This window comes from Leuciscus leuciscus (assembly GCF_965113295.1).
Source record: "Leuciscus leuciscus genome assembly, chromosome: 14".
In the NCBI taxonomy this organism is placed as follows: domain Eukaryota; kingdom Metazoa; phylum Chordata; class Actinopteri; order Cypriniformes; family Leuciscidae; genus Leuciscus; species Leuciscus leuciscus.
The window spans coordinates 22,400,874-22,425,945 of NC_138738.1; the positions used below are offsets into that span (position 1 = coordinate 22,400,874).

The following is a 25,072-nucleotide window of genomic DNA, read 5'->3' on the forward strand; positions in this document are numbered from 1 at the left end:
ATGAGATGCCGTCTGGGCCTGAAGCTTTCCTAGTCTTCTGTTTTTTGAAGACTCGGCTCACGTCCTCCACACAGACCTTAAGCTCAGGTTGGATGGCAGAAGGGGGGAGGAGAGGGGTTGCAGGAGGTGATGGTGGATGTGTGAAGTGCACATCAGAGCGGGTGTGAGGTGTGAGTCTGGGCTTCTCAAACCTGCAATAGAATGCATTGAGAGTGTCAGCCAGTTGTTGATTCTCCACAGATCGGGGGGATGGTGATTTGTAGTTGGTGATGTTCCTCAGGCCTCTCCAGACTGATGCCGGGTCGTTGGCTGAAAACTGGTTTTTCAGCTTTTCAGAGTAGCTTCTTTTAGCAACTCTGATCTCCTTTGTCAGTCTGTTTCTGGCCTGGTTATACAAGATTTTATCCCCACTTCTGTAAGCATCCTCTTTGGCATGACGAAGCTGTTTGAGTTTCCCAGTAAACCATGGTTTATCATTAGTGAATGATAAGAATGTCCTGGTAGGAATGCATGTATCCTCACAGAAACTGATATATGATGTTACAGTATCTGTGAGCTCATCCAGATCGGTGGCTGCAGCTTCAAAAACAGTCCAATCAGTGCAATCGAAGCAGGCCTGTAGATCCTGCTCTGCTTCGTTGGTCCATCTTTTTACAGTCCTTATTACAGGTTTAGCTGATTTCAGTTTCTGCCTGTAGGTCGGTATAAGATGAACCAAACAATGATCAGAGAGCCCCAAAGCTGCCCGTGGGACGGAGTGATACGCATTCTTTATCGTGGTGTAACAGTGGTCCAATATATTACTGTCTCTGGTAGGACATGTAACATGCTGTCTGTATTTTGGCAGTTCACGGGAGAGATTTGCTTTGTTAAAATCCCCAAGAATGATTAAAAGAGAGTCTGGGTACCTTTGTTCCATTTCAGCTATATGTTCAGCCAGCTGTTGTATCGCCGCGCTCACACACGCGTCTGGAGGAATGTAAACATTCGCGAGAATGAATGAGGAAAACTCCCGCGGCGAGTAGAAAGGTTTACAGTTTATGAAATGTGCCTCTAAATTAGGAGAGCACATCTTCTTCAGTGTTGTTACATCTGAACACCAACTTTCGTTAATGTAGAAACACAATCCACCACCTCTCGTTTTCCCCGTTAGTTCCGCGATGCGATCCGCTCGGAACAGCTGAAAGCCCGGCAGATGTAGTGCGTTGTCCGGTATGGCTTCACTCAGCCAGGTTTCAGTGAAGCACAGAGCAGCGGAGTTTAAAAAATCCTTGTTAGTGCGGGTGAGGAGAAGAAGTTCGTCCATTTTGTTAGGAAGAGATCGGAGATTCGCAAGATGAATACTGGGGAGTGCAGTACGGAGGCCGCGCTCGCGGAGTTTAACCAGCGCGCCAGCGCGCTTCCTGCGTTTGCGTCTGACCGCGCGTTTGAACAACACCGCTGCCCCTCCGACGAGAATGTCCAGTAAAACGTCTGAGTAATCAAAATCTGTAAAAAAGTTGTCTGGTGTGTGTTTCCTAATGTCCAGTAGTTCGTCTTTGGTGAAACTGATAGGAAAAGAATGACTAAACGCAGAACAAACCAACAAAAACAACACAATAACTGGAGAGCTCCACACCGAGGCAGCCATCCGCGGCGCCATCTTGGATATGGCGCCATCTTGGATATGTTTTACTGTCCTGCAGCTGCTACAGAGGTCTGATTTTTTTCATTCCTTTTTCTAAACACATAATGTATTGACTACTATCAGGATGGAAGGACCATTTCACCCAGTATAAAAAAAAGTGTTTCTGAACAGGATTACCTACCCTACCTTTAAGTTGGTCAGCTTGTTTTTTATGGTAATGGTCGTGACCTCTGGTTAGATATAATTTTACCTTAGTTAAGTGTGTACAGATCTATGGGGACTACATAATATACTTTTAGAAATAACAAACATGGTGCGGTTATCTAAAAAGAAGTAGTCAATCGCCTCTGTTAATTACCAAGACTGACGAGCTTATGATTATGAGATTGTATACCCAGTCAGTGCTAAACTCGAAGTGTTATAGTATAAATATAGAGTTAATTATAGGTAATGAAATAACTTTGCCACGCTGAAAAGACAGTAACACGCAGAATCCTTCACCCGCTTATCGGAAACTGTCGTTGGACCGATTTGGCAGGCCTTACATAAATGATTATGAGGGCAGATTATCAATAAATAAAGAATTATTTTTGACGCAGGTCCTTGCACAATACTATGTTTATGTTATGACATCAATACACTTTTACCATATTGCATGATACATTTTGACGTTTGCATCACATGCTCCATATGTATGGCTTTTCTGACATAGTAAACTAGCTCACCTGTGTATAGCACTGCACTTGTAAAATTCTTAACATGAGTCACAATAAAAGAGTTCAAAGACTTAGAATCAAGCTAAAATGGCATGGTTGCTTCAGCATTAAAGGGATAGTTCACTTTGAAATAAATTTTTGGTATGTTTTAGCTTACCTCAAAGGCATCCAAGATGTAGGTGTCTTTTTTTCCGCAGTAGTTTCAATTTTTATATTTTTAGGTCAAACCGTTCTTGTCTGTCAGTCATATAATGCAGGTCTATGGTCATTATCTCAAAACACAAGCACAGAGTCCAAATTAAAACAATTCCCCGTCGTCCAAATTAAACAATTCCCCATCGTAAGTACACACTGATGGCCTAAGACACGAAACGAGCGGTTTGTGTGAGAAAACGAACAGTATTTATATCGTTTTTACCTCTTATACGCAGCCATGTCGAAGTGATCTGATCTGACGTGTACGCAGACTGGTGCATAGATATATACACTAGATGTCGCCTTAAAGACATTCGTTCCAATGAACTGCCGTAGACAAGGCGACATCTAGTGTGTATATGTCTATGCACCAGTCTGCGCACACGTCAGATCAGATCACTCGGACATGGCTGTGTATAAGTGGTGAAAACTATATAAATACTGTTTGTTTTCTTACACAAACCGCTCGTTTCGTGTCTTAGGCCATCAATGTGTACTTACGATGGGGAATTGTTTAATTTGGACGACGGGGAATTGTTTTAATTTGGAATCTGTGCTTGTGTTTTGAGATAATGACCATAGACCTGCATTATATGACTGACAGACAAGAACGGTTTGACCTAAAAATATCAAAATTGAAACTACTGCGGAAAAAAAGACACCTACATCTTGGATGCCCTTGAGGTAAGCTAAAACATACCAAAAATTTATTTCAAAGTGAACTATCCCTTTAACCTTTTAGTGTCAATCACCGGACATTTTATTTCTGAACTGCTGTAATGTACAACAATAATAAAACATCATCACATTCACATTCATCTGTTTTGGAGAGAATTGAATGCACTTTTTGTGCCCCTCACTGGACATGTCACTTTAAAACACAAGTGTGGGTATCTGCAGGTTGGAGCAATGGACGTGATGGAAGGTTGCACCATGCCAAAAGGTAGGGGCGTGGAGAAAGGTATTTATCATTGGTCGCAAAAGCTGTCTGTCAGGGTGTAGGATAGGTTTAGGGGTTAGTTTCTGTTATAGCAATTCCCCTTTCGGTACGCCTGCTTTTATTACTCCAACCTGCAGCTATCCCTGTCTCTTGAAACATGCAAGAAGCAACGTAATATTATTTTGCAGAAATGATGCCATAGGCCCGTTTTTTCCATTGAGTCTGTTTGGTTTTGTACACCCCCATGCAGTGCAGCCCTTGTTGGTTCGCAGCCTGAGGACCGGGCATATTTACAGTACAGCCTTCTAAAGCAACTGAGCAATAGCTATCATAAGTGAAGCCCTAATGGCCATGAAGAAACTCAATGGAATTGAGCACCCTGAGTTCATTTTGTCTATGCATAATGTTTTATGACACCCTTTTTTATTGAAGTGCTAATTACAGTTGTCTCTACATTCTTGAATGTAGAGGACTCTTGTATCCAGACACTGCTCCTTTGCAATTTTGAATAGCGTCTTCAGTACTAAAAGCACCAGCCATGAAATGACTGTGCTCCCAAGCAGAGAAAATGAGCTTGTGTTCACACTCCCTGAATGGTGTTCTGTTTTCACATTTCTTTTAATAGTGGCTGTGAATGACATCATATAGTGATCTGGGAACAGTGTTACTGCTTTTTTTTGTGAAAGCTGTTACTTCTGAGCAGTATTAGCAGCTTTTAATTCATGTCAATCAGGTGGGTTCTTTATCTGAATGCTGTACGGAAGCTGTAACTCACACCCAGTGCTGGTCCTCCCTATGTTGTACTTCCCTATGTTGTATGTATATATGTAGTTGCGTAGGGCCCCCAAACCACCAGGTGGCCCCTTTGAACTCAAATGATTTAATGACTAGTGCTGTGCAATTAATAGAATCTTCCAACGATTATGAAAAGACGATTCCGCATTCCGTACCTTTCCTTTTAAGCGGTGCGCTGTCGCCTTTCCTACCTAACATCCAAATCAATCAAATAATGTAACATGACTGTAATAATATGCCGGATGTGCATGATACTAAAAAAAGAGTTAAAAGTGTATTGATTCCCCAGGCAGCTTTCAATGCGCGTGATCTGAGATGGAGTGAAACACTGACAAGTATAGGCTACATTGGGCTTTGGGCGTGCGCTTAAACAGACAAATACACACAAAAATATATCAAAATGTCTGTCTTGCCAAGTTTTCACTTAAACACAGTCAGATATGTCTTAAGTGAACATAAACAGTTGGGAAAATAAACGGGAGAATGATTCACTTTCTTCACTGAATAAATTGAGTTACTTTGAAAAGATATGTATATTTAATTCATACAGTGAAGACTATGCAGTGTTTTATGTTCACATTTGATTTCTTTATTCAATTTCTGTATAGTAGGCTTATTATTATTTGTAGGCTAAATTTATTTAATTTGTATCTTTTTCTATTGTATTTGTTGTATTTGTAATTACATTTTTTTATTGTATTACTGACTGTTTCAACTGTTTAACAGTGAATCTGCTCTGAAAGAACAGATCTTGGTGTTGGGGTCTTTTGGGGGGTTTTATGAACGCACTGACATATCTTTCAAACATTTTCCTTTAGGCAACAAATTAAATAAAACTATTTATGAAGACTATATATATATATATATATATATATATATATATATATATATATATATATATATATAGCATTAATGTTTCTAGAATGTACTATTTCTGTTGAAATGTTTAACATTTATAAACATACTGATGTATCGTCATGCATTTAGATAATGGTGGAAGTTTCCTCACCCTCATGACAGAGAGGGCCCTATCTTGCACCCAGCGCAATTGACTTTGTACACCGACGCATATATCATTCCTATTTTGTGCACAGCGGACTTTTCCCTCCACAGACACACGCCTGTAAACTAAGGAGTGAACTTGCACTCCCGGGGGCGGTGCAGCGAAAAGAGGAGGCGTGTTTCGGCGCAAACATTCCCTGGTGCTATTTTGCAGGTTTAGAAAACAATTCCGCCACTCACCAGGAAAAACCTAGTCTAAAGTCAGTGGCGCGTTGCGCATGTCATTCATATGCTATTTTAAGGGCGCATGCTTGGCCATAATCAATGTAGCGTGTGCACAACACGCATACACTTTGATTCTCTCATCTACACAGAAGCAGCAGTTTTCATTTTTGCAAATCATACATTATTTCAAGGAAAAATATTAACACACGAGGGAAATCATTGTTGTGTCCATGAAGATGTGAAAAAATAGGCATAAATCTAGCTTACACATTTACCCAAATTATTATACGCCTGTTTAACCAAAGCTAATTTGGGTGGGTTTCCCCCATCCCCAATGTCACTTCTCTGTCTTTTACGGCCCTGACGAGAACGTCGGTCTCCTCGGCTTTGAACCACTCCTGGCGCGTGCCTGGCAAATCCGCCGTTATAATAGCAATCTGCCACGGAACAAGCGCGTCTGCTCTTAAAGGGAATGTGAGATGATGCTCTGATTGGTTTATTTCACGTTATGCCCAAACCACACCTATGAGTAATGAAGCTACTTCAGACCAACCCATTTTAGATTTACGTCGGGCGCAAGAGTCATTTATCCCGCCGGTATAATAGCAACAGCGCCCAAGACCCGCCCACAAAGTTACTTGCGTTTCGCGCTTGATACGTTTCAGATAGGGCCCAGAGTGTTTGTGGTGCTGTAATTTTTATGTCATATTATTTTAAACGGTTTCTGTGCTCTGACTGTCATATGGATGCCAACAGATCAGAAGTCAGATGTTCCCGCCCTATATTAGTTTCTTTTTCGATAATTAATTTTACTCAGATGTACGTCACAATTTGGAAAAAAGAGCTGTCGCTTCATCCATTACATCGCAACTTTAATACACTAAGGAACATTTGTGCAAACTTGGGTTGGTGGTTTCTGTGTTGGGCTCCTTATTAAAGTGAGCATTTTTTATCAGCATTAGTATGGGTATTGGGGATACTGGTCTTTATTCATAATACTTAGGAAAAAGATGCCATTAAACAAAAATAAAAAATATTGTCTTTTAGTGTTTCCACATTAATTTTGAGATTCAATGTGAAAACATATTTATGATTACAAATTTTAATGTTAGGTGCGAGTAATTCGTATTTGTTTTACAATAGACACCCCTAGTAATTATTGATATGACTTTTACAGCAGAATGATACATAATTGATGGTGCTGATTACTTCCTTATTGTATGATTATGTGTAGGGTCTGTATGTTTTAATCCTGTTGTTGTTTCCTATTCATGTGGAGATAAACATGCTAATCCTCTGTGAATTACGTTTTGTCCCACATGAACATGAGTTTGGTCATAGCATATGGTATATGCTGAATATTATTCTGAGAATTGGCTGCATTTAAAAAGCATGTGAGACTTACAGATACTTTGTTATTTGTTTGTTCATTAGTTATGACCCAGGTCTTTTACTCAGCCCTGAACTTCTATTTGCTAATCGATTATCCTCTTTATAATACTACCTTGTGATTATTTATAATAATACTGTTTATAAACACCTATTTTACCGAGAGGTTTTACAAGATTTGTTGTTTACGTGTTGTGTATGCGTTGTATCCGTGCTGGAGAGGTCCAGTGAAGCAGAGTGTTGTACGTTTAACTTAGTGGGTCTTGAAATTACATGTGTAGGTAAAATGTTAATGGTAGAAGAACCTTTTGCAGTTTTGCAGCAGTCTGTGATGATGTGTATACAGTACATCTGTTTATGTTTAAGGAAGGAAATTTTACATTTGAGGATATTAAAAATAATTATGTAAGGAATAATTGACGACGGGCCATTGAATTATTAGAAAATGATGGTAATTGGGGCCGTAACACCTCGGGTGTGCATTATTTTTCTAATGATTCAATGGCCCTGAGTCAATTATTCCGTTTATACTACAGTTACCACACATTAAAACATTGTTCGGATAATGTATTTCAAGGTTTTTGTCCTTTTGGCTTTTGTCTAGTCTTGTGTTTGGGACTAGTTTCTTACAAATCTCGTCACAAGCCTTCATTGCTAATTACAAAACGTCATTTTAGAGCTAGTAACGGAGACTTAAGCCACTGATAGCAGATGTGGTGGCAAACAATTTATTCCACACAGACTAATACAGTTATTAATACAGTTATTAGAGAGAGAGAGAGAGAGAGAGAGCGAGGAAGAGATATGTGCTTTTCCATAACAACTAATAAATGCAAAATACATAATACAACGTAATTTTGGGAAAATAATTGGTTGTTTTTATCCTATTGTTTACTATATTTATTTGCTCGGTCAGTGTCGTTGTGGGTTTTAGTTCTGTGGGCTGTAAATACCTTTGAAATAACTGAAATGATTTGGCAAAGTGATATGGAACTGTTATGTGGTCTGGAACTACTTTAGCTGTGCATTTCCCTGAAAATAATTGCACACCTTAGAACGTCCGTCAACCAATCAGATTCAAGCATTCAACATCCCCACAGTATAAAACAATTTATTTGATCACGTCCAATCAGCATGACCAAAAAAAATCATCCACCACTGTGGCTTAACATTGTACAATGTGACTTTAAACTCACAATATGGCTTTGTATGTTGCAACTGTTACTTTATATCTCTTAATTGCAACTTTATTTTTTTGGTAATTGAGACTGCAACTGCCGGATATATATATTTTTTTTCATGTTTTTAATTTCAACTTTATCTAATTTAATGTCTCTATCCCTCTCCTTCCAAACACATACACATACACACACAGAGATTGAGGCAGTTGGTGAACTCCATTCTCTCCTCTGTAAAGAAGACTGTTTAATATGCGGCTTTATGAAAATGAGGCCTGGAATACCAGGGGTTACAGACACACACACACACACACACACACACACACACACACACACACACACACACACACCACACGCACACACACACACACACACACACACACACACACACACACACACACACACACACACACACACACACACACACACACACAACCCCCTTTTCTCGGCTTTATAATGAAAGATCAGCCCCTGGACTGTCTTTAAAGAAGGATTAATGTGATATTTAATTGTCAGGGGTGCAGCCGTTTGTGTTTGCATGGTAATACAAAACATTTTCTGTACAACAGGGGTACAAAAGGGCACTATCTACTTCACAAAACTACAACACCAAGGAATGAAATTATATTTTAGGAAAGCACTTAGCACACTAAATTTAGCTGAGTCATTTTGTGAGATTCATCTGTTATATTTGTGCATGTGCACACTCAGCAGAGAGAGTATGTATGTGTGTGAAATGTAATTAGGTGGCAGAATAAACTAGGCCATCGAAACCCCATTGTTGAAGCTGGATTCTCTCATTTTCATCTGTTAGCCAGTTTACTAAAAATTGTTCAATGAGGTATCACACCAAGATTGTATGTGTATTCTTGAACACAGCAGAGAGTGTGTTTTTGTGATTACTATGAATGTAGGCTAAGAGGTTGGGGGTGGAGTTTTTGGTGAGTGGGTGGGTGGGTTTGTGTTTGTTTGTGTGTGTTTTCCAGTGGTGGGGGTCTTCACTAAACTGTATATCCCCTATGGGTAGAGATTAGTCTCTGTCTCCAGCTTCTCACTCTCTCCCTCTGTGGGGACAGTGTGGGACAGGGATAGATCACAACATGAAAACTAATGGCACACAGAAGTTGTCAGAGGTCTTTCAAGAGAAGGTGAGTAAATCTTCAGCGAGGCTTTTGTGTGTGTGTATGTCTGAATAACAGTGGGAACAGTGGGAGATGTTTTTAGCTTTAATCATATTTAGCAAACTGTATAGGCCTATTACTTTTGAGCCAAATCCTCCAGTGTAGAAGAAAGAGGTCCATGATGTCAGTTTGTGTGGGTGTGTCTGTGTCCATGTATGCATACTGCGTGAAGTTTAGCATGATGTGTACAAAGGGGCTTTCAGAAAAAGACCTCTTGCTGCTCAAACTTGGAATGTTCTGCCTGTGACTCTCTGACCTCATGACCTTAGCTGCCCAAACAAACAGAAACAGTGAATGTTTGAAAGCTTGTAGGGCTGACATAGTGACACCAATTACTAAAACAGGATGAGCTCTTTGAACTCATTGAACCGACTCAATGACACAGAAGATGTCATTGACATGTCATTGACATCTCAATTTTTTTTTTATCTTTTTGAGTACCTAAACACAAATATGCATTTTTGTAGTAAGCCCTAACATTACTTTTATTGCAAGATAACTAACAAATCATAATTTTAATTAGGGTTGTTTTCTGAAGTTTTTGAAGTTTTTACATTAATTGTGTAAATGTATGAAACAGTGCTCTTTACTCAGTTGCACACAAAAACACACACTATATATTTCTGTATCAAACACAATAATGCAACTTTTCACACACTTTTTTTATGGGCATGATCTGGCTTGGATTACAGATATCCAAAGATTACAAACTGATCACAGTTGTAACACCACAACTTTTGTAAGTTAACAAATGCAAAAAAATATATAGTTGGTAGAACTTTAAAGTTTGATTTTGTACTATACAAACATGTTCATTGAAATATTGACTAAGCCAACTCATACAATTTTATTGCATGAACATCATTAACTCAAACCTTTTAAATGTTTACTGCTAGCACTTCCATGTGCTAATGTATTTAATTGACATAAAATCTACAAAGTTCGTAATAGTAGCCTATCTGTCCAGTGTATTTAAAAAGGTGTGTTGAAGATATGACACAGCCATGTTTTGCGCTAGAACAGTTTGCTGCCAATACATTTCTCACTGTACCATATGACTGTTTCTATTTGAACCTTTCGAGGTTAGATACAGTAATTTGGCAGTCTCTACCATGGCAAGGCCTCTGTTTACAATATCACGTGTCATACTGTCATGTAAAATGCCTGTATTATGCCATTTGTCTCCTTCCTTCTGCATCTCTGATCAAGCTGATTGACACAGTCATTGATTGTTTCATCTCTTGTACCTTCTCTCTCTCTCTCTCTCTCTCTCTCTCTCTCTCTCTCTCTCTCTCTCTCTCTCTCTCTCGCTCTCTCTCTTTTTTCTCACACACGCACAAACACACGCACAAACACACACACATGCAAATTACTCTGCTTTTGTTAAATGTCCCATCTGAATTTCTCTATTATTTTCGGATAAACGGGTGATCCGCCAGGAACTTTGTATGTGTGACTTTTGTGCTGTTGCTCAGTTCAAGAGAACCCAAATAAAACCATTATAATGCCAAAATTATTAAAAGTGTTAAAGAAACAATGTCACTGTCTAAGTCAGCTCAGGTGTTGCTTTGGTATATGTAAATAAAATGTAGCATCAGAACCAACATGAGCCTTGTGATTTATACTTTATTTAATTGATTATGTGTCTGTATTAATCATTTCATATTTACAACACTAATTTCATCAAATTACTTCTGTAAACTTAATAAATCATGCCTTTCATTGTATATATGTTGCTTCAGATGCTGCCTCTGTACAGATATTGCATTGTAAAGCCAGCTATGTTTAATGTCTTACCACATTCATTTTAACTTAGAAAAAAAGATAAAAATGGAATGATGGTTGAATTCCTCAGAAATAAATATCATCATGATATGATTTCAGTGATGGCACATTAAATTTCTTTTAACTGTTATAATATTATTAACTACTGAATGTTGTTTAAATGTTTTAGAATCAGAATATGAGAATGCGTTCTAATTTACTGTTTATCTCCTCTCATATGTTTAGTATGACCCAGAAAATTCAGGCTTCATCAGTACTGAGCGTTTCCGAGACCTGCTTGCTGCTCATGGATCAGAACTGGACCCTCACAAGCTGGAGGTTCTTCTTGCCCTGGCTGATGGAAATGCTGACGGAAAGATCTGCTACCAGGATTTTGTTAACCTGGTGAGTTCTGCAGATGAACTTGAGGTGAGGTTTGAAGAACTTCTGACCCTGAACTAAAAGCCAAAACATGGAATATTCCATTCCACTTGCATGGGAATGCCATAAAATCTGTGGGAAAATCTCAATGCCACCCACCCTCAGTCTCACACCCTCCTTTGCCCTTTTCCCTGTCTCTTTCCCATTCTCTCTCAGTCTTTCTTTCACACATACAGCAACTTTTCAAAGAGTCTATTGTCCACCACAGTGGCTGGAGAATAGAGCTATAGTGCTATAAAGCAATGCAGTGAAACATTGGATCAGATTCTGTGTTTTGATTGGCTGTGGCAGGTCATGTGAAAGTGGGACAGCAAGGAATGAGGAGTATGCAATTGGTGTTTCTACACTGCTATTGTTCTTCTACAGCTCTCATTCACTGTCCACTATTTAAAAAAAAGTGAGAACAGAGAATCAGAGGAAAGACAGATTGTAATAGCAAGAATTGGAACGAACTGAGAATTCTATATACATACTGTACATTAAGATCCATGTTTCACTTTATTTTGTGTGTGAAGTGTGGCAGCACCACTCCATTATATATTTTTCTGAGAATTCTTTCTTTCCTTCAGCCTTACAGTCTTTCAGCTGGATGTAGTACCATGGTGCCCCAACAGTAGAGCATGGCACAGATATCACAGTTTGTGTGTACTGTCTAAATCCCATATTGTTTGACTTTTCCTTGTTTGGTGTCCATAGAAACAGCCAACACAAAGATCATCCACAAATCATTATGCCTCAGAAAAGTGAAGCACAGGGAGCACTTCATGTCTGTTTATTTTTGTGGGGAATGTGTGTGTATAAAGAGTTGCACAGAGACTGCAACTGTTAATATGAGTTGTTTTAGTAAAGCTGATGGGTAACAGCAGGAAGAAATTAATAGAATATTCATGTGGTAGAGTAAGAAACTCACTGAAACTTTTCTATTATAATATAAAGATTTGCAATTTGAAGACTTGATTTAATATTCCCAAGTTTATTCATTAATATTAGTTAATGCATTATGAGTAAACATTAAAAATGAACAATAGCATGTAAATAAATTCATATTAACCTATTAAACACTGATGTTCATTATTGTAAAGTGTCATTAAAAGTACCTTTTTTTTATATTTACCATGATTAGTGAGAATGATTAGTACCATGGAATTCTTTTAAAGTATCCTGGAGTATCATGTAAATACCTGCTAAATATTCAGTATCATAGTCTATGTGAATTTTTATTTATTTTTTAATTACTATTTGATGCCATCACTGCACCATGGTAAGACCACAGTACGGGCTAGGTACACTACCGTTCAAAAGTTTTGGGATGGTAAGATGTTTTTGAAAGTCTCTTATGCTCTCCAAGGTTGCATTTATATAAAAATACAACAAAAACAACAATATTGTGAAATAGTATTACAATTTAAAATGTTTTCTATTACATTTTTCTATTTTATTTATATTATAAAATGTTATTTATTCCTGTGATGGCAAAGCTGAATTTTCAGTAGCCATTACAATAGTCTTCAATGTCATATGATCCTTCAAATCATTCTAACATGCTGATTTGATGTTCAAGTAACATTTCTTGTTATCACAGCTGAAAATGGTTGTCCTACTTCATTTTTGTGGAAACTGTGATTGCTTTTTGTTCATGATTCTTTATTTGACTGTCTTTACTGATTATCTTTACTGTCACCTTTTTGATGAATCTTTGATCAAGTCTTACTGACCTCCAACTTTTGAACTGTAATCTATTAAAGGATTAGTTCACCCAAAAATGAAAATTCTGTCATCATTTACTCTCCCTCAAGTTGTTCCAAACCTGTATGAATTTCTCTCTTCTGCTGAACCCAAAAGAAGATATTTTGAAGAATGCAGTAACCAAATATTTAATGGACCCCATTGACTTCCATAGTATTTTTTTTCCTGCAATGGAAGTCAATGGGGACCATCAACTGATTCATTACCCATATTTTTTTATTTATATATCTTCTTTTGTGTTCAGCACAAAGGTTTGGAACAACTTGAGGGTGAGTAAATGATGACAGAATTTTCATTTCTGGGTGAACTTATTCCTTCAAAGCTGGCCAGTGAATGTATTTTGTTTTGTTTGTGTCTGTGTGCATCTGTATATCTATATTAAGCAAACAGGTACTAATTTAACATCAGTAAACAGCTTGCAGCTGGTTGTGTGCACATTTCCATCTACAGAAACTCATTTGTGATGAGCTGTTATCCGGGTATGGATCTGCGGTCAGTATTCCCCAGTTTAGATTTTCACAAAGTTGGCTTCATTCCTATATTTAAAACAGTAAACTGTTATTGTAGCTTTACTGTGTGAAGCATGTGAAACTTTAAGCTTTGTAGGTCAGCTTAGTCATGTTTTAAACTATTACATTTGATCCCATTGTGACGGCAAAGGCAACATCTTCAGGGGCTTTCTGGATAAATTTCTTCATCCTACTCAGGGCCTTTTCCACAACTTACATAATGCATGACCTGTATTCCTGATCAGGAGCCTGGCATGGGATAAAAGAACATTCCAGGTTTTTGAGGAAGGCTTTTTGCCTCAGCGGTGAAAAGCTTGTTTGAACAGCATTGTCTCATGCACACAAACGCACACACGCAATCACTTACACACTGTTTGTTACACAGCTGCTCTGAGACTTGGAGATGAGTGTGGAATATTTAATCGGTTGCTAAGTGACAACAGTGGCATTCTGTCTGTGGCAGAGGAGGGGAAGGGGGGGGGGGGGGGTGCACTGTCAAAGACAAAAAGACAGATCATAGACGAATTACATCATGGACATTTCTAAATAAACTAACAGGTGAATTTATGGAAGGCATTTTCTGCCAAATTTAAATAAATAAATTAAATGATTAAAATTAAAACCAGATTAACGATTTCATTACAGAAAACAGTACGCAAAATATGTGACAAAATTGAGAATGAAATTAAATGATTTCATTTTCACAGCATTATCCCTGTCAAATTGAAAAATAAAATGCAATTGGTGATTTCACATTTCATTTTCACTACAGTCTCGAGGCAAGACTGCCAATATTAAAATGAAAAGCCAAACGTGAAAAAGAAACTACAAATACAGTTTTTACAATGCTCTTTAGTAACGCTCACGCAATAATAGTGACACAAATACAAATGTAAATTTTCGTTTTCATTTTAATTCCTCTTTTATTTCACAGTTTTCATTTTCGTTTTCATTTTCAAAGACAACCTGCATGCAAATTCTATGTTAATGAGTGGGTGTGGCTTATTCTAGTAACGGCGCTAGTAGAGACACGCCTTCTGTAAAGCGAAGTCGTCGACGTCCCGTGTGCATGAGTTGAATGTGTGAAACGAAATTATTTAAATGTGATTATATTGTAATCGAGACGACGAGATATGGCGAAATCTGTTAGTGAGCTTTTGCGGGAAGCTGCCGCAACATTAGAACATGGAAACAACCAGCCTGACCATGTTAGTTCTTTTTCTAACTTCGCTCGGTGTTTCACTATGGGAATCGCTTTGGGCGTGACCAACTACGGAAGCTTCTATGCCACCACGTCTGTCTTTGACAGACAGGTCGACCTGAGATCAGGCTCCGCCCCCACCTATATTACTCAGGTCGACCCTACGAAGTCATTCTCGCTTTCTTCCCGTGAGGGACTACAACAAGCTCTCTCAGCACGTCCGACCCTGTCGCTGATTTCGCTTAACTGTTCAACAGGCGGGCCGTCATTGGATTACGCTACCGAACGCGACTTCAGTGGATTGGATTGGGACTGTGTTGAGTGTCACACCGAATAGTGTCCGCGTCAAGGCGAGCTATTCTTTTAGGAATATCGCGTGTTATCACGACGGTAGAATTTTCAGTGGTGTCAAGCCACCGTAGGCTTTACGCGTCAGGCGAGCCGCGAAAAGGGCTAACTACCCTGTGATCCATCGATCGGACTAACGTGTTGTGACGAGTCTTTGAATCACTCCTTCTCTCTCCAGCCGTTATGTCGACAGTCATTACCCCCGCCAAAGGGAATGAGTCGAAAAGCAGGGAACCTGCACCCCGCCCGTGTCCATCGTCATGTGGAGCAACCGTCTCGGGCAGGGACCCCCATCCCATGTGCATCGTGTGCATGGGCGCTAAGCACGCTCAAACGTCGCTTGCGGACCCACAAACGTGCGTTCACTGTGCGTCATTGGCGGTAAAAATTTTGGAGAGAAGGCTGAGAGTGGCGGTGGCTAGCCAGCAGGACCCATGTCTGGCCGGAGCCATCGCGAAACCTAAGGCTACCGATCATCAGCGAGCTACCCCGACGAGCTGGGCTGAAATGATGGAAGCCGAATCCTCGGATATGCCTCCTCTGTTCGATGGCCTTCTCGCACACGAGGAGGGGGAGCCGGGGGACGAGGACGCGGAGGGCGATGCTAACTCTGACCTCCTCGACTTGGACATGGACGACGAGGAGGAGGAAGACAACTCTCTCTTCCCTGTCCAGCAGTCTAGACCCCCTAGCGCGACTGACACTGGCTCTCAGGCGGACGGTAACCTGCACGAGGTGTGCAAGCGAGCCGTTGCAAAACTGGGCCTAGCGTGGCCCGCGGCCCAGGATTCAGAAGGAGCAGAGAGGGACCTTTATGACGGGAAAAGGCTACCGCCTGCTCAAACCACAACGAGACAACTCCTACCTGCCGTGCCGGCGTGCATGAAGGAGATGTCCCGCCATTGGGGTAGCCCCTTTAAGAGCAAGCTCCCGACCAAGGGATGCTCTAAGCTTGAGATCCAAGGAATGGGAGAGCTGGGGCTGGCCGGACCCCCAGCGATAGAGTCTTCAGTGGCCTATCACCTCCATCCGAATCGCCGATCTATTTCTGCCTCATCCCAAATTTCGCTGCCGAACAAGATGGAGCGTCTGACCGCGTCCGTCTATCAGAGGATGTACAAGTATGCGGTGCAGTCAGTGTGCTCGCTGAACGCGGTGACTTTACTGTCAGCGTACCAGGCAGAGATTTTGGAGGAGATGGGGCGACAACTAGATACGGGAGTGCCGAACCCAGCACTCTGGGATGAGATATGTGTGGTAAACGACCTAATTCTCCGCTCTTCTCGTGGCGCAGTGCAGGGCTGTGGCCGTGTTATGGGCTTGGCCGTTTCAGGTGAGAGAGCGTTATGGCTGAACCTGTCTGGATTAAGCGACGCTCAAAAAGCAGAGGTGATGGACGCTGCGTTCGACCCAACTAAGGGCCTTTTCGGACCAGCTCTCGAGAAAATTAGAGAAACCAGCACCCTCAGGAAACAGGAGGATGAGGCTTTTAACCTCTATTTACCACGCAAGCAAACACCGCGACCACCCTCTCAGCCAGCACGGCAGGGTTTTGCAGCAGCCGCTGCGGCGAGAGGGAGACAGACGGGGGCTAGGAGTGTGAGACCGGCTCCCAGCGGACAGCAATCTGGCCATCGTCCGAGATCGGATGGCTCCGGACCCTGGGGGAAACATTCATTTGCGGCCGCGGCGGCGAGAAACCGCCCACCCCACCCCGAGGATCGGAAGAAAAAGCGTGCGACCTGACACGCGAATGTTCCCCTGCACTTCTCTCTCCGCCCGCAAAGAGAAGGAGGGGGTCCAGCCCTGTTGTTCTCAGTTCAGTAAGGGCTCCAGCTATAAGCTATCAAGTTCAAAATGTTCTCCAGTGTCACCAAGCACTCACACAGGGTTTTCAAACGCCCATCAGTTCAGGGGAATGTTTAATAAAGAATGCATTATCGCATCCAGGCCACAGGCTAAGGGCGATATGCTCCCCGAATTCAATAAACACAATAAATGTTTCACTATCGCAGCCAGGCAGAAAGCCGAGGGCGATAGATTGCAAAAAAATGCAAACATTGAAATGTGTGTCCCTAGCCTCTCCGCCGGAGGGAGCGCGCGCGCCTTCAGAAAGGGTCAGCGCAGAGACGGTAATGACGTCATCAGAGCGCGCCTGCGTTGGGGAAGTATACAGGGGACCTCTCTCGGCTCGCATACTCAGTTGGCGCGCATGCGCAGCTCATCCGTGGGTTGTAAACACGATTTCACGGGGATACAGACTTCAATTTGCCATGAAACCACCCAGATTCAATGGTATGATAGTCTCAGTGGCCGAGGGAGAAGCAGCTTGCGTCCTGACGGCCGAGATAGACACTCTTTTAGACAAACGAGCCATCAGAGTGGTGCCAAAGGAAGTGAGCTGTCAGGGTTTTTATTCCCGTTACTTTGTGATCCCAAAGAAGGGGAGCATATCTCTGCGTCCAATTCTAGATCTACGTGTGTTAAACAAGCACCTACGGAAATATTCATTCAAAATGTTGACACACAAAACACTTTGTCGATCCATCCGCCAGAACGACTGGTTTGTGACGATCGATCTGTCAGACGCGTATTTTCACATAGATGTTTACCCGTCTCACAGGAAGTATCTCAGGTTTGCTTTTCGAGGCACTGCTTACGAATTTCAGACAATGCCCTTTGGTCTGTCTCTAGCACCAAGAGTATTCAGCAAATGTGTGGAAGCAGCACTTTTTCCGTTGAGAAACAAGGGGATAAGAATACTGTCGTACATAGACGATTATCTGATATGCGCCTCGTCGAAAGAGCAAGCAATCAAAGACGCAGACATGGTGTTACTGCATCTCGACAGCTTGGGATTCAGAATAAACATGGAAAAGAGCAGCTTAGAGCCAGCTCAGCACACAGAATATCTAGGACTCAGTTTAAACTCCCTCTCCTATCGAGTCACTCTGACAGAGAGGAGGATCGCGTCCTTCACTCAGTGTCTCTCCCGTTTTCAGACGGGGAAAATTGTCCTGTTCAGACTGTGTCTACGAATGCTGGGTTTAATGGCTTCAGCGATATCTGTAGTACGGCTGGGACTACTTATAATGAGAGACTTTCAGCGCTGGGTCGCGCATCTGCGTCTGTGTTCTCGGCGTCATCTCAACCGACCGGTGAGAGTGACTTATGCGTGCGTCAGAGCGCTCAGACATTGGAAAAGCCCCGCGACCCTCAGATCGGGGATTCCCTTGGGGGCAGTGTCGTCGAGAGTCACTATGACGACGGACGCGTCATTAAAGGGCTGGGGAGCGACTCTGATGGGCAGAGCTGTGAACGGTGTGTGGCCTCCACAGCTGATTCACAAGCACATAAATTACTTGGAATTGTTGGCAGTGTTTCTAGCGCTGAAACATTTTCTGAGCTTCATCAGGGGCCAGCATGTTTTAGTGAAAACAGACAATTCCACAGTGGTTGCTTATATCAACCGACAGGGAGGCACACGCTCTCTTCAACTGCACCAGCTGGCAAAAGAGCTGATTGTGTGGTGCAACATAAGGCTTTTATCCATCAGGGCAACCCATGTTCCAGGGATATTGAACAGGGGAGCAGATTTATTGTCCAGAGGAAATCCCCTGTACGGGGAATGGAAGCTTCATCCCCAGGTGGTGAAGCAGATATGGCAAAAATACGGCCAGGCGGTCATAGATCTCTTCGCCTCGCAGGAAAACGCTCAATGTCCTCTGTATTTCTCTCTGGCGGACGGAAATGCACCATTGGGTGTGGATGCTTTAGCCCACCCATGGCCAAATGTCCCGCTGTATGCATTTCCCCCTCTGAGCCTGATTTCACCCACTCTGGCCAGGGTGAGGGAAATGGGATTGTCACTGATACTGATAGCTCCACGGTGGCCATCCAGACATTGGGTGGCCGAGATAGTTCAACTACTGTCGGGTCAGCCGTGGCCCCTCCCACCCCGGAGGGACCTCCTGTCACAAGCGGGGGGGGGAAATCTACCATCCTCACCCAGACAGGATAGCTCTCTGGGCCTGGCCCGTGAGAGGTGGAATTTAAGTGCAGCAGGTCTGCCCCCATCAGTCGTACACACTATACAGAGTGCAAGAGCCTCTTTCACTCGCTCACTGTATAGTAATAAATGGCGAGTCTTTGAAGGATGGTGTGGACGGAGTCATATTGTCCCCTTTCAATGTTCAGTGAGGGACATATTATGTTTCCTCCAGGATCTGTTAGAAAAAGGGAAAGCTTTTTCTACGATAAAGGTATACTTAGCGGCTATATCTGCTTGTCATGTGGGTTTTGGTGACAAGACAGCAGGTCAGCACCCTTTAATAAGTCGTTTTATGAAGGGGGCACGACGTAAGAGGCCAGTGGCCAGGCGGATGGTCCCATTGTGGGATTTGTCTACGGTTTTAGAGGCCCTTTCTCAACACCCTTTTGAGCCGTTGGAAGCTATAGGGTTAAAGTTTCTCTCTCTTAAGACAGCACTACTGTTAGCGCTGGTGTCAGCTAAGAGGGTGAGTGACTTACAGGCTCTGTCGGTCAGCCCGTCTTGTCTGCAGTTTTCTCCAGGGTTTACAAGGGTTTCCTTTCGCCCTAACCCTGCTTTCGTACCTAAAGTAGTGGATGCGTCGTATAGATGTCAAACTACAGATCTTGCAGCTTTTCACCCTCCCCCGTTCTCTTCTCTGGAGGATAGGGGGTTGAATACCTTGTGTCCTGTACGGGCGCTTCGTGTGTACGTGGAAAGGACAGCAGGTTTCAGAAAAATGACCAGCTGTTTGTGTCATGGGCTACTCCTCACAAAGGGAAGCCATTGTCATGTCAGCGACTGTCCCATTGGATTGTAGAAGCTATTTCCTTAGCATATAAATGCAGAGGTTCCCAACCTCCCGCGGGCTTAAGGGCCCATTCCACTAGGGGCATGGCTACATCATGGGCCTTACTTAGGGGCGTTTCGGTCCAGGAGATCTGTGCTGCAGCAAGCTGGGCCACGCCGCACACGTTTGTGCGATTTTATAGACTGAATGTGTCTGAGCCATCCTTAGCTCATGCAGTATTAGGAGCCAGCACGTCAGGTCCCATATGATAGGTATAGCGTACGTTGCAATCCGGGAGTGGTCTATATCTCCCATAGTGAAACACCGAGCGAAGTTAGAAAAAGAACGATGGGTTACTTAACGTAATCCCGGGTTCTTTGATAACAGAGTGAGGTGTTTCACCAACACTTCCCTCCTTGCACAGGAACGGGAAGAAATCTCTCTATAATGACTTCGTAGGGGTCGACCTGAGTAATATAGGTGGGGGCGGAGCCTGATCTCAGGTCGACCTGTCTGTCAAAGACAGACGTGGTGGCATAGGAGCTTCCGTAGTTGGTCACGCCCAAAGCGATTCCCATAGTGAAACACCTCACTCTGTTATCAAAGAACCCGGGATTACGTTAAGTAACCCATCGTTATGATGTTAGACTCAGACTAGACCATAATCGATGATGAGGTTCATTCATGTATTAGGCTGTTTTGGAAATTCAACTATTTGGGTGTACAAAGGTCTTAGTAACACAATTTCTACAACAATTATAGCCAGACATTAATACCCGCTAGCTTTAACCGAGGACCTCGGCCAATGTTTCATATTCGCGTCGTGCCTAACAACGCCCTTCAGCCGTGACTTATTCAGATACAGCACTATAGCCTGTATCTGTCCGCTGTTTAACTGTTATGTGTCTTTTGGTTATTTTAAGTTTGTGTACAAAAAGAATCACAATGCTGATTTTCATTTCCAGTAACAACTTCTGGATGAGATCGAGAAAGCGAGTGTACCTGCATAAGTAGGCTAGATATAGCATTTTCCTTCAGGTCAGTGCTATAGGCTATTCATAATAAAAAATCTGTTGAATGTCCGGTGTGATATCTTGTACTTTTAACAGTTAATAGGGGTTGTCCGTGCCTATAGTCATGTCAGTTGCGTCTTTCTTCTCCGTGATTATAAGTTTGAGTCATTTCAAAAGTCTTCTGACTGACTGACTCACTCATTAAGACAGTCTTTGTCTCCATCTAATGGAGAAATAATGTTACTTCTTCTGTTGCTTTATGGTCAGGGACAATTTTTTTTTTCTCCAGCGGAAGGAATTGGCTTTTAGTGATTCATTTTACTTCATGATAGTTGCATAGATACATATGTTTCGGGATTAATATTTGTATTGCGTGGTAACCGTTTTATAAAATCAATAAGGTACATAGGCTAGTGCTGTATCTGAATAAGTCACGGCTGAAGGGCGTTGTTAGGCACGACGCGAATATGAAACATTGGCCGAGGTTCTCGGTTAAAGCCTAAAGCTAGCGGGTATTAATGTCTGGCTATAATTGTTGTAGAAATTGTGTTACTAAGACCTTTGTACACCCAAATAGTTGAATTTCCAAAACAGCCTAATACATGAATGAACCTCATCGTCGATTATGGTCTAGTCTGAGTCTAACATCATAACTAACATGGTCAGGCTGGTTGTTTCCATGTTCTAATGTTGCGGCAGCTTCCCGCAAAAGCTCACTAACAGATTTCGCCATATCTCGTCGTCTCGATTACAATATAATCACATTTAAATAATTTCGTTTCACACATTCAACTCATGCACACGGGACGTCGACGACTTCGCTTTACAGAAGGCGTGTCTCTAGCGACGTTACTAGAATAAGCCACACCCACTCATTAACATAGAATTTGCATGCAGGTTGTCTTTGAAAATGAAAACTGTGAAATAAAAGACGAATTCAAATGAAAACGAAAATTTACATTTGAATTGTGTCACTATTATTGCGTGAGCGTTACTAAAGAGCATTGTAAAAACTGTATTTGTAGTTTCTTCTTCACGTTTGGCTTTTCATTTTAATATTGGCAGTCTTGCCTCGAGACTGTAGTGAAAATGAAATGTGAAATCACCAATTGCATTTTATTTTTTAATTTGACAGGGATAATGCTGTGAAAATGAAATCATTTAATTTCATTCTCAATTTTGTCACATATTTTGCGTACTGTTTTCTGTAATGAAATCGTTAATCTGGTTTTAATTTTAATCATTTAATTTATTTATTTAAATTTGGCAGAAAATGCCTTCCATATGAATTAGTCTAGTCACATAAAAATAAAAATAAAGATCAAGAAAGATTATTAGGGATCACAGTAAATGACCTGACAAATAAAAGTTTGTGACAACCTGTATCAATGAAAAAGTGTGACGTTTCCCAATAAAAGTCTTGTTTAATGTTCATGCAAACTTACAGGACTGAAGAACTATACCAATACTGATTTACTATCTTTGTTACTGATACATGATTCCATGCATATTCATAGTAAAATGCTGATAATCATGATTGTTCAGTTTGTATGTCATATTTTTTCAGATGAGCAACAAACGTTCAAACAGTTTCCGTCGAGCGATCCTGCAAGGGAGTCGGCAGCTCAGGAATTCGGCACTGAGAGAGGAAGTAGGCTTGGGTCTGTCTCGGAGACTCGTACGTCATGTTGCCTATGAGACTTTGCCCAGAGAGGTGGACCGCAAATGGTACTTTGACAGTTACACCTACTGTCCACCACCATGGTTTATGCTGGTCATCACCATAGCAGAGGTTAGAATGAACTTTACTATTGAAGATTATTAAAAGAGAATTATTTTCCACTGCTTTTTTTTATTATTGAACTGCCAAACGTATCAGTAGATACTTGGTTTCCATTGTTATATTAGCTGTCTTTAACTACTATGAGGTAAAAATGATGGTAAAAAATAGTACAATCTTCTCATTGTGTTCATATTGTATTGTAAAACATGTTTGCTGCTATTGAGGTGGGATAAATGTAAGGTTAGACATAGGTTGGTGGATTGGTTAGGTTTAAGGGTGGAATAAGTGGTAGAGGATATTTTTTATCAAAACTTGAATGTGGGTAAGTTTCATTAAAAAAGCAACATTTTGAACAATAAGCTGAGAAAAGAATAAACAACAGAAAATATTGTCAATGGCGGGGAAAGAGTTAATTAACAAATAATGAATAGATAGAGACTAGAAAGTTATCAAATAGAAAGTCTTCCACCATTTGCAGAAAAAATGCAAGTGAAATGTGAATCTATATACCAGGCCCTACGTCTCCGTAGGGATGTGGGCATGCTAGAGCCTATCCCAGCGTCTCAATAATTTTAATAGACCTTTACATTAGCATGTTGAAAAGCTAATGACTCAATATTAGCATAAAAAACAAGCATAAAAAAATAGTTTGAATAGAATTAATATTGTTTTATTAATTAGTAGTGTATTAAATGTTTATTTATATTTTTAACATTAACGTTTCCCTTTTCAGGGAACTCTACACTGCGTCTAATTATGCTCCTGCATGATTGCGTTCAAGAAATTCCAATGTCATTGGTGTCTCTGTGTTTAAATGTCCTTGTCTATGTGGTGTTGTTTGTCCTGTAGTTATATACAGTATATATATATTAGTAGTGTGGCGACTAAGCATTTTAGATTGTGTGTTCCTCCTTGCCCTCGCTACATTATGGGTGGGGATCCACACTATCTATGTGTGGTCTGCTTGAGAGCGGTGCATGCACGGTCAGCTCTCAAGGTGTGCATTACGATCGTCTTCCACTGAGGATGCTCCGCTCCCGCCTGATCCTCTTCGAGGAGAAATCAGCTTGTATCAAGTTGATCCTTTTACCTGAAGGCAGGATCAAACTAAGTCAAGTTGTCACTGTCAAACCGTTTCAGAGACAGTTAGACTCAAGGCAGATGCATCGATCGTAATTCCTTTTGGCCTTCTGTACATGAGACCATTGCAGTGGTGGCTCAAGACCGAGCGGCAACCTTCCAGTCTCTCTCTTGAAGCCATCACGGAAGTGACTTATACTACAATTTATCGACTGGCCTCTAGAGGCAGGCTCCAAAAGGGAGTTAATTCCATATATCCCCCATGTTAAAATGGCCAACTTTACAGCAGAAAAAAATATGTTTACAGCTTGGTACAAAAATTAGTTTTGGTCTGTATAGCTAATTTTGCCCTTCATGAAAACTGTGAGGTGGGTGTTTTTCAGTTGTTTTCCTCTGTGAACATGCACTCATGGATGTCTGACAATTTCGTTGCCTTTTGGAGTTTTCAGATTTAAAAACTTCTATAGATATAAAGGCTACACACTTTCTGCACTACCGTTGCTCTCACGGAACAGATAGACTATATTATGCTTATTTAACTTTTTAGCGTTTAAAAAAAAATCTTGTGTGCATAGTGAAATCCTGCAGGTGTCGGTGCTTTCTCCATCCATGCAATAAATGCACATCCTTGAATGAGCGTGGATTTTGAGCGCATTCACTTGAACTTCTTAGGTAATATCTTTGGTTTGGCCCATTTGAAAGGCGGCCAAAAATCTGAATTTAAACTGAATAAAGCTTTCTACGAACTTGACGTGCGATGCTGTGCTGACTGACATGTATGCGCATGAATCACTGTCACACACACCCGCTCAGAGCAATATTGTAAGTTACTGGATAATACATTTTTAACTAGCAGAATAATACAGCATCACGACACACATAGTCTCAGTTTTAGCTATGTCTTTTAACTATTATACTATTTCGAAGGGCAAAAACATGAACTTTAACTTTTGGCTTTACATCATCAAGTCAGCTTGGCACTGCCCTTGTGACGGTACTGCCAGTAGCATATAGCATTAGCATAAATCATCAGGGCAAGCTGTTCTCCCTGAGAGCAGTCTACATCCCTGGGTACCTGAATCAGGGAGCAGACATACTATTGAGACAGGGGCTGAGGCC

At 41.4% G+C, this 25,072-nt stretch overlaps 1 protein-coding gene across 8 annotated transcripts in view; it reads left to right on the plus strand.

The window, feature by feature from the left end:
* rhbdl3 (rhomboid, veinlet-like 3) overlaps positions 1-25,072 on the plus strand; it is a 134,541-nt gene that overhangs the window by 55,751 nt on the left and 53,718 nt on the right. For 6 of the 8 annotated variants that reach the window (XM_082136955.1, XM_082136957.1, XM_082136958.1 and 3 more), the window contains 2 exons: positions 11,259-11,441; positions 22,658-22,882. In XM_082136955.1, the coding sequence (XP_081993081.1) occupies positions 11,259-11,441; positions 22,658-22,882 (408 nt within the window). Of the gene's footprint in view, positions 1-9,070; positions 9,216-11,258; positions 11,442-22,657; positions 22,883-25,072 lie in introns of those variants that run through there. The other 2 variants (XM_082136956.1, XM_082136954.1) reach the window with 2 other exon arrangements.